This window comes from Corvus brachyrhynchos, unplaced genomic scaffold (genome assembly GCF_000691975.1).
Source record: "Corvus brachyrhynchos isolate BGI_N302 unplaced genomic scaffold, ASM69197v1 scaffold245, whole genome shotgun sequence".
In the NCBI taxonomy this organism is placed as follows: domain Eukaryota; kingdom Metazoa; phylum Chordata; class Aves; order Passeriformes; family Corvidae; genus Corvus; species Corvus brachyrhynchos.
In genome coordinates, this window is record NW_008238988.1 from 6596151 (window position 1) to 6611335 (window position 15185).

Genomic DNA, 15185 nt, shown 5'->3' on the forward strand with positions numbered 1-15185 from the left:
CGGTCAGTCCCCAAGGCCAGGCTGGACATTGGGGCTGGGAGCAGCCTGGGACAGTGGGAGGTGTCCCTGCCCATGGAATGGGATGATCCTTAATGTCCCTCCCAGCCCAAACCATTCCATGATTCCATGAACTCCTAAGGATCTGGAATTTGTTAGTTTTAAATTTTAAGGGAAGAAATTCTGCTCCCAAAACCTCATCCATCCAAGGTGTCTGACGGGGAGAATTTGAACAAATCGGGATGTTCCTGCTGGGGTGGGATAACGACCCCTGGGGATCCTTCAGGGATGTTTTAATCTCCGTGCTGCCATTTCCATGGATAACATTTTCTCATGGATTGAGTTCTCCTTCCTCCTCTGGCAGCTGGGAAAGGCTTGGGAAGCTCCAGGTGGGTTTTGCTGCCATTCACCGGAGCACTTGGATGTTCTGACTGAGTTATCAGGCTGGAAAATCCACATCCAGGAGGATTTATATTCCCAGCTGAGATTTATTCCCAAATTAAGGCTTCCTCTCTACTCCTCCAACATTTATGGGCAGCTCAGCCACTTGATTTTGAATTTATTTTTATTTTTTGGGCTTTTTTTTATAAACCGATCTTCACGTCAGGAAACAAATCAAGAACCCTGAACTCGAAGAGCAGGAGTTGGACTTGAAATAAATTCAAATATTGCATCAGGGGATAAATATTTGCCTTCCCAGCCCAAAGCACTTTAAAAAAAAAAAACAACAATTTTTGCTGTCCCAATTAAATTATTTTGCGCCAGGTGTTTGTTCTGGTGCCGTCCCACAGCACAGACACTGAAATAAAACAAAATCAAACTAAAATATTGACTTTTCTGATAAATCTGGTCGTCTCAGAGGGGCTCAAAATTCAAGGTGTTTTCAAATCTCTTTTTAGGAGGCGACAGCATCTCCATCAGAATTTCTGTGGGATTTTTTGGGTCTGTTTCCTCTTTTTTTTTTGGTATTATTTTTCTTCTTAAAATCAAGTGAACATTAGAATTAAAAATTCAATATTTCAAGACAAATCTTGATTTCTTTTTACAGAAAAATCTTGCTGCACTTTCCTTAATTTTCATATTGGAATATTAGACTTGGAAAAAAGAAAATTCCACATAAGTCTTAATTTTTTTAATGGAAGATCTTGCTGCACTTGGGGGCTTTCCCCTGAATTTTCATATTGGAATATTAGACAAGAAAATTTCAATATTTCCAGATAATATTAATGAAAAATTAAATCTTTCCAGATAATTCTTAATTAAAATCTTGGCAAATCTTGGTGACTCTTTCCTGAATTTTTGTATTGGAATATTAGACATGAAAAATTCAGTATTTCAAGATAATTTTTAATTTCTTTACAGAAAAATCTCGCTGCTGCTGTTTTCTCTTTTATTTTTCTTCCTAAAATCCATGGAATATTAGACGTGAAAAATTCAATACTCCCAGATAATTCTGAATTTCTTTTTACAGAAAAATTTTGCCGCACTTCGTGCCTCTTTCCTGCATTTTTAAATTTGAATATTAGACATGAAAAATTCAATATTTCCAGGTAATAGTAATGAAAAATTAAATCTTTCCAGATAATTCTTAATTAAAATCTCGTAAAATCTTGGTGACTCTTTCCTGAATTTTCATATTGGAATACTGGACATGAAAAATTCAAAATTTCCACATAAACCTGAATTTCTTCAGAGAAAAATTTTGCTGTGCTTGGTACCTCTTTCCTGAATTTTCCTCCTCCTTTTTGAGTCGTTTTCCTCCTTCTGTTCTAAAGGAATGACCTCGCTATCATTTTGATAAATAATAGAAATTATATAAATAATTCCAGCGCCATTCTGGGCTGAATCCTGAATCCTCCTGCGGATTTCGTGATCCAAGGAGATAAAAATAACGAGTGGGATTTTTTTCCCCCCCCTTTCCCATATGTCTATCAATCAAAAACGATAAAGATATTTCTGACTCGCAGCTTTAATGGTGTAATTAGGGCTAATTACATGTTCCAATGATTACATGTATGAACACTAATTACATAATTGCAGACAATTATGCTAATTAGGTAAATACATCGTTAAGGAGAAAGCTCTGGCAAAATCCAGGGAATTTGCACCAGACCCAAAGAAAGTGAAAACACAATAAATGAGGAATAGTCCTTCATGTCTGCAAAATCCAGGAGCCATGGGAATTGGAATGGATGGGTTGGAATGGTGTTGGGAAGAGCCTTCAGGTGCTGTGGAATCTTGGAATGGATGAGTTGGAATGGTGTTGGGAAGAGCCTTCAGGTGCTGTGGAATCTTGGAATGGTTTGGATTGGAATGGTGTTGGGAAGAGCCTTCAGGTGCTGTGGAATCTTGGAATGGTTTGGATTGGAATGGTGTTGGGAAGAGCCTCCAGCTGCTGTGGAATCTTGGTGGAATGGTGTTGTTGGGAAGAGCCTTAGAGTGCTCTGGAAAAAAATCCAGGGAATTTGCACCAGAGCCAAAGGCAGTGAAATCACAAGATGAATAATCCTTCAAGTCTGCAAAATCCAGGAGCCATTCCCATGTTGGGAATTGGAGTGGTTTGGGTTGGAGTTGTGTTGTTGGGAAGAGCCTTCAGCTGCTCCAGAATCTTGGAATGGTTCAGGTTGGAATGGAGTACTTGGGAAGAGCCTTTAAGTGCTGTGGAATCCTGGAATAGTTTGGGTTGGAATGGTGGTGTTGGGAAGAGCCTTCAGCTGTTGTGGAATCATGGAATGGTTTGGGTTGGGAGAACTTCAGATCCCATCCCATTCCCAGCCCTGCCATGGCAGGGACACCTCCCACTGTGCCAGGCTGCTCCCAGCCCCAATGTCCAGCCTGGCCTTGGGCACTGCCAGGGATCCAGGGGCAGCCCCAGCTGCTCTGGCAATTCCAGCCCAGCCCCTCCCCACCCTCCCAGCCAGCAATTCCCAATTCCCAATCTCCCATCCAGCCCTGCCCTCTGGCACTGGGAAGCCATTCCCTGGCTCCTGGCCCTCCTGTCCCTCAGGGAATTCAGATTTTGTCCGGTTTAAACATTCCCTGTTTTTTAGCTCTCATCCCTTCCCTTTGGAAACCACCGCATCCCACTGCTGCTTCCCGTTGTGCTGATTCCCTTCACCCTGCCTTTCCAAACCCTTAATCCCAGCCCTTAATCCTGGTTTTATTCCTTGCTGCAAGCTGATCCAGGCTCTTTTTTAAAATTTTCCTTAATATCTCTTTGCAATTCTCTTGAAATGTGGGAAGCATTCCCAGATTCTGTTCCTTGGCACTTGTGGGAGTCCTTGGAAGGTGTGCCAGGAGCGCTCCACAAGACATGAATGATGCCATTTGGGATTCATGGAGTTTGCTGAGTGTTTCTTCTCCTGGAATTGGAAATGAGCTGGAATCTCAGCCAGTGGGATGCCAACATCTTTCCAATTCCTTTTCCCGGAACAAAGGAATTGCTGGAACCTTTTTAAGCCGTGCCAGGCTCAGGGCAGGAGAGATTTGATCCTTTTCCAGTGTTTTTTAACATTGTTTGAGGCATTTTCCTGCCTGGAGGAGACTTTGCCAATTCGTCCTCTGGAAAAAAGGGAAAATCGGTGCACAGAGAGCAAAAACCATGGAAAAATCGAGTCAAAATCTTCGGAATTTCCATCCTGACTGAGCCCACACGTTCCTTGTCCTGTCTCCAACACCTGGAGTGTGCAGGCAGGATGTGCTCAGGCCGATATTTTGGAATTGCCTGATGGAAAAGTTGCATCCAATGCCTGGGATAAGATGGTATGGATGGATTTAATTCCCACCAAGGAATGCTCTCCTCTTTGGAATGTGTTCAGATCCCTGAATTTTGTGCCACCACATTCAATAATGTGACCACCAGTACCTTGTAATTTGAAAGGGAAAAGGACGGTTTTAGGAAAAACCCCAAACAAATAACCCTTGTCCAGCCAGTTACTCTGATTCCTGATTTTCTAAGGAATATTTTATATGGAATATCTGATTTTTAAAGGAATCAGGGAGTTTTTGCAGGATCTGTGAGGAGCTGCTCCTCCTGCCCGGCCTTTGCTGTCGATGCTTTTCCTTCCAAGCTGCCGCCCCAGCTGAGCTGCCAAATCCCTCTCATCAAGATTCCCACCCTTTTCCCATTTTTCCCTGCTCCCTCCTTCCCAGTTCTCCCACCTTTCCAGCAAAATCAAATGTCAGCTCCTTCCATTGTCACCACAGCTGAACCTGGCGGCAGCTCAGACTCTCACTCCCGTTTTGGGATCAGCGAGAGCATCGGGGGGAATTGGGATCCTGTGGGAAGAAAATACAGCACAGCTGATTGGGATCCCTGGGAAATTTTGGGTTTGGATCACTGGGAAATTTCAGTTTTGGATCCCTGGGAAATTTAGGACTTGGATCATTGAGATTTAGGGTTTAGATCTTTGAGATTTAGGGCTTGGAACACTGGGAAATTTAAGGTTTGGAAAACTGGGAGATTTAGGGCTTGGATCTCTGGGAGATTTAGGGTTTGGATCACTGGGAAATCTGCGGTGTGGATCACTGGGAGATTTAGGACTTGAGTCATTGAGATTTAGGGTTTGGATTACTGGGAAATTTAGGGTTTGGAAAACTGGGAGATTTAGGGCTTGGATCACTGGGAACTTTGGGGTTTCATTCAGAAAGTTTTTCTGGAAATGAGTTTGGGGTTCATTTCCAGTCTCACAGGGATATTCTGGAAATACCAACAAGGTCTGATGTGCGCATAAACTGGGAGTTATCTACTCCCAATATTTAGGGATTTTTCCCGGATTTTCTTCCTCTGCTGTTGGCACTGTCAGAAAGACAGCAGGGTTTTTCCGGATTATTTCTCATGGAGTTTTAAAAATGGGAACAAGTGGAAGCAAAAGGCTGATATTGACCTGCAGGGAATCAATAACCTCGGTGATGTAACCGAGCACAGAGACAGGGTGGGAACAGAGCCGCTTAAACCCGGCCTTGTGGGAGCTTCACTGGAGTGGGTTTAGTCTGGTCTAGAAAAGCTTCCCCCAAAACCTGCCTGGGTTCCTGTGGAGGGCATGGGATGGGTTTCCTGCCTTGGGAGTGTTGTGTGGGCCTGGTGGAGCAAAAAATTAGGGATGGGTGAAACTTTGGAGATTGAACTTGGCACTGGTGAGGCCCCACCTTGAATCTTAGGGTCAGTTTGGGGTCATCCACGACAAGAAAGACATGGAGGGGCTGGAGCGTGTCCAGGGAAGGGAACGGAGCTGGGAAGGGGCTGGAGAATTCCTGAGGGAGCTGGGAAGGGGCTCAGGCTGGAGCAAAGGAGGCTCGGGGGGACCTTGTGGCTCTGCACAAGTCCCTGACAGGAGGGGGCAGCCGGGGGGGTCGGGCTCTGCTGGCAGGGAACAGGGACAGGAGGAGAGGGAACGGCCTCAGGCTGGGCCAGGGACTCAGAGCTCTGGGCTGGGGACGAGGTGGGCATCGGGCACAGCTGGGACTCGGTGACCTTGGAGCTCTTTTCCAGCCTCAGGGATTCTGTGAGGTTTAGATTGGACAGTTGGGAAAATTTCTTCCCTAATTAGGTTGTCCAGCCCTGGCACAGGTACAAGGTGGAGTCCCCATTCCTGGAGGGATTTCAAATCCCTGTGGATGTGGCACTTGGGGCCATGGGGCAGTGGTGGCCTGGGCAGTGCCATGTTGCACTTCATGATCTTGGAGGACTTTTCCAACCTTAATGAATTTCTGAGGGACAGGAATCTCCTGAAAACCAAACTGGACTTTTTGGAGGAGGGCTTGCTTGGTTTGGTTTTGGTTTTTTTGTTTGTTTGGGCTTTTGTTTATTTGGGTTCCTTTATTTGTGACCCTTCTCATCCCAAAATCTTCACGTCAGACCCAAAATCTGTCCCCTAATGACTGTGGCAGGAAATGGAGTCAGGATTTTTATTGCTGAAAGATCAGAGGAGAAACATTTCCTCGTGTGGCGCTCAGTTGAGTTGCTGTCATCTCTCACAGCATTTTGGGAATGCTCCATGAAGCTGCTTCCCTGTTTTTCCCAAGGGTTTTCCAGGGGAGCGGAAAGGGTGGAGATGAAGAGAAGGAAAAGCAGAAACAACACCTGAAATTGTTGTTTTAAGATGAAAAAAGCCTCAATTTAAACCACCTGGGTTTCACCACAGCTTTGTCACTTTGAACCGCGATTCTGCTCCGAGGAGTGAATTCCAAGTGGAAAAAGATCCCTGTTGAAGGCATTTTCCATCTCGGTTTAGACCCCAGTGTGTGAGTTAATGACACAAGCAGATTTTTACACCTTTTTGCTTTTGAAAGAAAGAAAGAATTCTGGGAATAGGGAGCTGCTGGCTCCTGGTTTCCCAGACCTGCTTGGAGGAGTTCCAAAGATCTCCATCCTCCTGTAACAAGCAATTCCCAAAGTGGATGAAGGCATCACCTCTGGGTTGGGGTAACAACTTGGGGTAAACTGGGATCTCAGAGGTTTTCCAGGGAGGACCAGTGAGGCACTTTGCCGGGAAAACTCGGAATAATAAATGATTTTTAGGGAAAATTTGGGATTTGCACCTTTGGGCACTGGGGGTGGTGCATTGGTGGCAGTTGAGTGGTGGAAGTCCCGAACCTGGGGATGGTTTGGGCCATGGAGCTGATCCTGGTGGGGAGGAGGAGATTTCCCATCCCTGGGACTGTCCTAAAACTTCCAGCATTCCCAGAAAAATCCTTTGGAGCTGCTGACTCCAATTTAATGGAACACCATGGCTTGCAGAAGTTTTCCATAAACATTTGGGGCTGAGCAAACAGGAAGTGCTTCCTGATCCATTTTGTTACTTCCCTAACTTTGCCTTTTATGTTGGGAATTGATCCACGATCGATTTCTGGACCATCCTGGGTGTTTTAAAGCTGTTGATTGTTATTCCCTGATTTTTCCTTGGATACTGCACCACTGCTGAGCTTATCCCTTGCTTTCCTGAGGAAATTTTTGTCATTTTAATGAGTTTTGTGGCTTTTCTCCAGACTTTTTCCTGGTCTTCCACATCTTCCCGAGGTTACACCCCTCACAGAGGGGCCCTTTGCTTGGATTTTAATCCAAAGGAATTGTAAGAACTTTAGATGGAGACAATGGGAAATTCCTAATCCGATTATTTTCTGGTTTATGGAACAAAAATGAACTTTTTGGTTCACTGGGAGTTCAGAGCAGTGGTGGGACTGGCATGGAGCACCTGCTGAGCACTGGGATCACCTCCCAATCCAGTACTTTCCATGGAATCCTGGAATGGGTTGGAAAGGATGTTAAAAACCATCTCATTCCAACTCCTTGCCCCAATGTCCAGCCTGGCCTTGGGCACTGCCAGGGATCCAGGGGCAGCCCCAGCTGCTCTGGCAATTCCAGCCCAGCCCCTGCCCACCCTCCCAGCCAGCAATTCCCAATTCCCAATCTCCCATCCAGCCCTGCCCTCTGGCACTGGGAAGCCATTCCCTGGCTCCTGTCCCTCCAGGCCTTGTCCCCAGTCCCTCTCCAGCTCTCCTGGAGCCCCTTTAGGCCCTGCAAGGGGCTCGGAGCTCTCCCTGGATCCTTCTCTTTTCCAGGTGAACATTCCCAGTTATCTTATTTCCATAGGAGAGGTGCGATTTTGAGCAGTTTTGGCTTCTGGGAGGTAACATCCCTGGAATTACCTCATCCTTGGATCCAATTCCCTTGTTTCCAACTCTCCCAGTGCCCAGCCTTCCAGGTTCTCAGCTCTTCCCAGTGGAATGGCTCTGAACTCCTGCGTGTTTAATCAAACCCGGGCCTTTCTTCCTGAAAAATGCGAGGATTTGATCAATTCCTGAACCTGGATGGCAACAACAGCGACTCATTCTGTCCCTGGAAAAAAAAAAAAGCAGAATTTAGATTGGTTCACAAGGGAAATAAGAGTCAGGATTTGGGTTTTATGGAGTTCTCATCCCCAGGCTTAATTTTGTGCCAGTTTAGAAGCTCAAAATTACAAAATGTGTCGTATTTATTTGTCTTTAGAGAATTACAGGGAACGAATTCCCAAGCATTGAAGTTATGAGGATGTGTTTGTGATTCCAGTGGTTTGACGTGGAATTCCAGCATTGGAAAACCACCATGAAAAGGAATAACTGGGAATTCCAACTGGAGCTTTGTCTGCTTCTTTCTGCCCTTAAATGATGTCTTTACTATTAAAATGAATTTTTTAAAATTTAATTGATGTTGCTGAAGAAAAAAAGCTATGGGAATAAAAAACTTCAAAGTTTGGTGCTATTTGGATCATTTCCTCAAATTCCCTGGATAATTGCAGTGGGGGCCAGTCCATCCTTTCCCACCAGGAAGGTTCAAATGATCCTGACCCCAGAAGAAAAAAACTCTGTGAAATTCCTGCCCTCAGCTCCTGGTTAATGCTGGAAAAGGCATTTTCCAGCCACGCAGGATGCAAAATCCATCATCCTTCGGTGGGATATTGATAGGAAAACCTTTATGGATGATTCAGGATTAAAGTGGTAATTTTTGGAAGCAGGGAAACGTCTGAAAGTTGTAAGGAACAACATTGGAATCAAGTAATCCAAATTAATCAAAGATTAATTGCTGCAATTAATCATCGGCCAGGTTGTTCCGAGGTTTTTTGGGAAAGAATTTGTGGGTATTTCCCTAAATCCTGCTTTTCCATAAAAAAAAGACTGATCCAACTGCGCAGGATAAAGGAATTTTATCAATTTATTATTTTTAACAATTTTTTAACTGAAATTTTACCAATTTACCTAAGATTGAAATATTTTTTCCCTCAGGTTCCACTCATTAAAAGCCTTTTAAATTATTCAGCAATTCCTTAAAATTCCTTTATTATTTCCAGTAATAGTTAAGCTTTCAGCCTTGGAGTGTAAGGAATGCTTCCTCTGCAATTCCAAAGCCAAATCCTTAATTTTTTGGGATTCAGACCTCTTGGACATCCGTGCTGCCTGATTTTCCAGAGCTTGGAAGCCAGTGTGTAAAATCTGAGTCCGGAGGTGAAAGAATCGATTTTTAGTTGATTTTATTTTATTTATTTTATTCATTTCCATTTTGGAAGCATCCCCAGATTCCAATCAGGATCACTCTGGAATTTTTGGGAATCAAGCGAAAAAAGCACTGAAATTCTTCCATAGGAGTTGTGGCTTTGTGGGTGTGCTGCTGATTTTTTCCATCATTAATAGCCACAGTTTTCCTCTGCTGGAAAATAGAAGGAAATATCCTTTTCCCAAAGTGTTACAGCAACCAAGCTGGAAAAGAGCAATTTCCTTGGGATCCCTGGCACGGAATCCGGATGCTCACGTCCTGCCTGTTCACAGCTCCTGTCACTGCCGGCTTTTACTTGGATCTGGAAAAAATTGTGTTTTCCCTGGCAGCCTGTGGAAGTGTTGGGATGTGGAATCCCAAGGACACGAGTTGTCCCGTAAGGGCAATTTATTCTCTGGAAGTGGGAAGCCATTCGCTGTGTTCATGGAATCACAGAATCATGGAGTGGTTGGGGTTGGAAGGGAATTCCATGGGCAGGGACACCTCCCACTGTCCCAGGCTGCTCCCAGCCCCAATGTCCAGCCTGGCCTTGGGCACTGCCAGGGATCCAGGGGCAGCCCCAGCTGCTCTGGCAATTCCAGCCCAGCCCCTGCCCACCCTCCCAGCCAGCAATTCCCAATTCCCAATCTCCCATCCAGCCCTGCCCTCTGGCACTGGGAAGCCATTCCCTGGCTCCTGTCCCTCCAGGCCTTGTCCCCAGTCCCTCTCCAGCTCTCCTGGAGCCCCTTTAGGCCCTGCAAGGGGCTCGGAGCTCTCCCTGGATCCTTCTCCTCTCCAGGTGAACATTCCCAGCTCTCCCAGCCTCTCCCTCTCTCCAGGTGAACTCCTCCCAGCTCCAGAGCAGAGGGGCTCCAGCCCTTGGAGCAGCTCCATGGATTCCTCTGGATCATTCCAGCAAGTCCACAACTTTCTTGTGCAGAGAACTCCAGAGCTGGACACAGTTCCCAAGGTGGAGTCTCCCAAGGGCAGAAATTTTGGAAACCAAGGACTCTCCAACTCTGCTTTTGGTTTCCCACTGGTTGGAAAATCTGAATTCCAACCTTTCCAGAATCAAGGATCCTCACTTTTCCAGAGGAAGCAGTGATTCTTTTGAGTTGTCTGCTTTTCCACTCCAATATTCCATGTAAAACTTTGGAACGATGAACAACACTTTGACCTGGAGCTATTTACTAGCCCAATATTCCAGATATTCCCATGTGGAATAAACAGGAAGAGAGGTTTTGATGCCACTGTTGTGTATTGATGGTCTGGAGCAAAATATATTCCTAAAAGCCCAGAATTCCTGGTTATTAAGAAGGAATTTCTTCCCTGTGAGGGTGGGGAGACCCTGGCACAGATTCCTGGAGAAGCTGTGGCTTCCCCTGGATCCCTGGAAGTGTCCAAAGTCAGGCTGGACGGGGCTTGGAGCAGCCTGGGATAGTGGGAGGTGTCCCTGGGTTGGAATGGGATGAGCTTTAAGGTCTCTTCCCACCCAAACCGTTCCATGATTCTGCGATTCCCAAAAGAAGAAAACCATCAGAAAAAAATGGGAATATCAATTCATTTCTCCTCCCTGACCCATCACGGGCAGCCACAAATCCCACAGATCGGAAATTCCCGGGAATGTTCAAGGCTTGGAGCAACCTGGCATAGTGGGAGGTGTCCCTGGTGGTAGCAGGGGGTGGAATGGGACCTTTAAACTCCTCCCAACCCAAACCATTCCAGGATTCCATGAAATGCAGCTGCTCAGGGACTCTTGGATGAAGTGTTCGTACACAAGAGCTGTTGATTTCCTTGGGAATTTCCCTGATTCCTCCAAACTGAAATCCCAGTGCCACCTCCACAAATCTCGTGGTTTGGTGCCGAGTTTTACACTGTGCCCATTTTCCAGACCTAAATTAATCCTTGTTTTTGGTGCAGAGTTTTAGACTGTGCCCATTTTCCAGACCTAAATTAATGCTGGTTTTTGGTGCCGAGTTTTAGACTGTGCCCATTTTCCAGACCTAAATTAATCCTGATTTTTGCTGTCGAGTTTTAGACTGTGCCCATTTTCCAGACCTAAATTAATGCTGGTTTTTGGTGCCGAGTTTTAGACTGAGCCCATTTTCCAGACCTAAAGTAATCCTTGTTTTTGGTGCAGAGTTTTAGACTGAGCCCATTTTCCAGACCTAAAGTAATCCTTGTTTTTGGTGCAGAGTTTTAGACTGTGCCCATTTTCCAGACCTAAAGTAATCCTGGTTTTTGGTGCTTGCTCAGATCAGGTGGACCAAAACAGCAGGAAGTGCCTCTGACAGATTCCAAGATTCCAGTGTCTTCAACGAAACCCTGAGGATTTCCAACATCCAGAGACACCAGGGAGGCCGCTACTACTGCAAGGCTGAGAACGGCCTGGGCTCCCCGGCCATCAAATCCATCCGAGTGGACGTGTACTGTGAGTAAATCCTTGGAATTCTGCCTTTGGTGCTCTTTTCATGCCTTAAAATGTCTGCTGTTCCCAAGAAATGATCGGCTCCTTGTGAATCCTGATTTTAGCGGTGGATTCTACAGATCTGTGGTGCTTTCATGGTTGGAAAAATGTGAATGGTTGGGATTTCAGGAAAAAATGTGAAGGGTTGGGATTGGAGTGAAAAATGTGAATGGTTGGGATTTCAGGGAAAAATGTGAAGGGTTGGGATTAGAGTGAAAAATCGGAAGGGTTGGGATTTCAGGGAAAAATGTGGAAGGTTGGGATTGTGGTAAAGGATTGGGATTGTGATGAAAAATGTGAAAGACTGGGAATGCAGTGAGAAATGTGATGGATTGGGATTGCTGGGAAAAATGAGAAGGATTGGAATGCAGTGAAAAATGTGAAGGATTGGGATTGGAGTGAAAAATGTGAAACCTTGGGATTGTGGTGAAAAACGTGGAGGATTGGGATTGTGGTGAAAAATAAGAAATATTTGGATTTCCATGGAAAACATGAAATATTTGGATTTCAGTGAAAAGTGTGAAGGATTTGGGATTGGAATGAAAAATGTGAAGGATTGGGAATGTGGAGAAAAATTAGATTGGTGGGATCTGTGGTTCCCAAAAATTGCCCTCTCTGTGTCAGGTGGACCTCGGGATACGGGATAATTCCGACACAATTTTTGTGGGATCTGGGATTTGTGGCATGGTGCCTTTTGGGGATCCCAACTATTTCACCGGAATTTTCCCTCCGATTGGGTTTTGTTTGTTTTAGTGAACGCGTTTTTAGTGAAATTACACAGAAAACAGACAACTGTCAAAAACAAAATCTGTGGAAAACAGATGACGTTCCCGGCTGGAAGCGAATCCATCATTAGAGCAGGAAGGGAATGTTTGAATTTTTGAAGGAATCTCTCAAATGTGTTTTAAAAAACAACTTCAGTGTTGATATTCTTTAAAATATGGATTAAATATAATTTTGGAAGCATCTTGGCTTGTAAATTAAGAGGAAAAACAATATCAAAGCCGTGTTCCACGCTAATTTGGGAACAAGAGCATTGCCGAGGCCTTGAATTTAAAATTCTTTCTAATTCCAGCCTCTAATTGAAAACTGGGAAAGATTTGACAATGAATTCTTGAAAAAAATCCATGGAAATTCCATTTTTTTTCCCTCATTCATCTCCGTTCTTGACTTGGGACAATTTGACAGCAGCACATGGGTGGGAGATCTCCCTCTCCAGCAATTCCTGGATTTCATTTCCCGCTTAATCTGGGATTTGGTGCTTGGAACTGCATTGTTGTTCCTGCAATAATTAATTGTTGGGATATAAATGAAGAATGAGCCAGAGCATTGGGATGTGTGAGGGAAAGGGGCAATTCCATCATTTTTATGGATTTGCTGCGGTCTTGAAAATCCTTTCAGTCCTGCTTTTGCAGGAAGGATCCATCGGAAGTTTCCAGGTGCTTTTGCTGGATCTGCTCACGTCCGGTGGCTTTTCTGTTAATGAGTCCCAAAATATCCAATTTCTCCCGAGCTCAGTTCATTCCCAGGGATCCAGGGGCAGCCCCAGCTGCTCTGGCAATTCCAGCCCAGCCCCTCCCCACCCTCCCAGCCAGCAATTCCCAATTCCCAATCTCCCATCCAGCCCTGCCCTCTGGCACTGGGAAGCCATTCCCTGGCTCCTGTCCCTCCAGGCCTTGTCCCCAGTCCCTCTGCAGCTCTCCTGGAGCCCCTTTAGGCCCTGCAAGGGGCTCGGAGCTCTCCCTGGATCCTTCTCTTCTCCAGGTGAACATTCCCAGCTCTCCCAGCCTTTCTCACATCCAGTGTGGGAATTTTTCCTTTCCATCCTGAATGTTTTCCATGTGTAACAGGAAGATAATTCCAGCCCAACACTGCTCAGCAGCCTCAGATCCATGGGCGAGCATTCCCAGCCCTTCAGCTTCCCAAAAATCCTCTGCTGTGATCCTGCACCTCCTCGGGCCATCACTGGGCACAAGAATTCCCTGTGATCCAATTGTCCAGCCCAAAAATTCATGCAGAGATAGCAAAGGATAAGAGATAAGGAAGGGAGGAGCTTTAGATGGGATATTGGGAATTAGGAATTCCTGGCTGGGAGGGTGGGGAGGCCCTGGTACAGCTTTCCCAGAGGATCCCCTCCCAGTAAACCCCAAACTCATCTCTTTTAGGAGATTTTAATGTTGGAAATGTCCAAATTTGACCTCAGAGAGCGAATAACAAGAACCCCGCTAATTAATTGAATTAATTTGCATTTCTCTCCTGCCGAAAATTCCATTTTTCAATGCTTTAAATGCTTTCCACCTGCAGAATATTCCAAATTGTCTCCTCTTCTTGTATCATGGAAAAAAAAAAGGGAAGGAAGATGAATTTATTTGCTTTCCTTACACGCTGCTCTTATTGTTTTATATTAATTTCCCTCTTGTTTTTTCCCCTTTAAATTTCCATTCATGAATCCTGTCCTCATTTGAACGAGGATTTAATCTCATCCCTGGGTTTTTAATGAACAAAAGGACAAGGAAAGGAGGTCCAATAAATCCATAAATATTGGGAGACACTGGAGCTGGGAATTAAAAATGTTGCTGCAATAGAAGCCTGGAATTCCATGCAGCCACTCCAAGGCAAACACAACTCAGAGAGGCAGCAGAGAAATTCATAAATTCCATTTTCAACATCTCAATTCTGGCTTAATTACCACGACCGAGAGAGCAATTCCAACATCCACAGGGAGGGGGGTAAAAAAGAGGAACCAGGAGTGGGGGGGATTGAAGCCAAGGAGAAGAAATTCAGGAATCCTGCAGAGGTGAGGGCAGAATTTCAGCATCACTCCCCCCTTAAAACCTTTCTGGCAGGAGAAAAACTCGGGAAAATAAACACGTGGGTGCTGCCTGTGTCCATGTTTTAAACGTGGATTTTATTTGGCATGCAGGAATGGGAGTGGAAGGGATTTCTTTAAAACTCTCAGGTTTAGGACTCACCAGAAAACCCCAATTTCACTTTTACCCCCAATGTTTGATGCCTAAAACAGCCCCTTCCTCGAAATCCTCTCTGTGGTCTCATGTGGTGATTAAACCAGTGGAATTAGGGTAAAAATCCCATTTTAAAATATTTTTCCATCCAAAATTCCCCACATTTTGTGTCAGACACACGTGGCCCCACACCAGGGGTGCAGCATGAGGGAACCTCAGGAGCCTTTTTAGCATTCCAAGAGAGGAAAAAATGCTCTCCCTCAGGCAAAACCTGCTCTCCATGAGGAAGCATTACCTCCTCCTCCTCCTCATCCCTGCAATTTCAATCCAGTTTTTCCAGCTTCTTCGGATGGGGAAGGCTGGGAAGGACAGGGAGCGATGTCAGGAGCAGCTGGAAGGTCCAGCTAAGAATTCCCTTCCCCATTCCCAGTGCTCCATGGTCGTTCCCCCACCCATTTTCCTCTAAAAAAGTCGCATGTTGGGAGCACGGGAGTGTCTGTGGGAGGGGATGAGCACAGGGAGCTGCTGGAAAGAGTCCAGAAGAATCCATGGAGATGATCCAAGGGCTGGAGTCCCTCTGCTCTGGAGCCAGGCTGGGAGAGCTGGGGGTGTTCACCTGGAGAGGAGAAGGATCCGGGGAGAGCTCCGAGCCCCTTGCAGGGCCTAAAGGGGCTCCAGGAGAGCTGCAGAGGGACTGGGGACAAGGCCTGGAGGGACAGGAGCCAGGGAATGGCTTCCCAGTGCCAGAGGG

At 45.6% G+C, this 15185-nt stretch overlaps 1 protein-coding gene across 1 annotated transcript in view; it reads left to right on the forward strand.

The window, feature by feature from the left end:
- Positions 1-15185, forward strand: part of MDGA2 (MAM domain containing glycosylphosphatidylinositol anchor 2) — a gene marked incomplete at its 5' end in the record, with an annotated part of 153079 nt that overhangs the window by 7358 nt on the left and 130536 nt on the right. The window contains one exon of the mRNA XM_017738811.1: positions 11261-11435. Coding sequence (XP_017594300.1) covers positions 11261-11435 — 175 coding nt within the window. The remainder of the gene's footprint in view (positions 1-11260; positions 11436-15185) is intronic.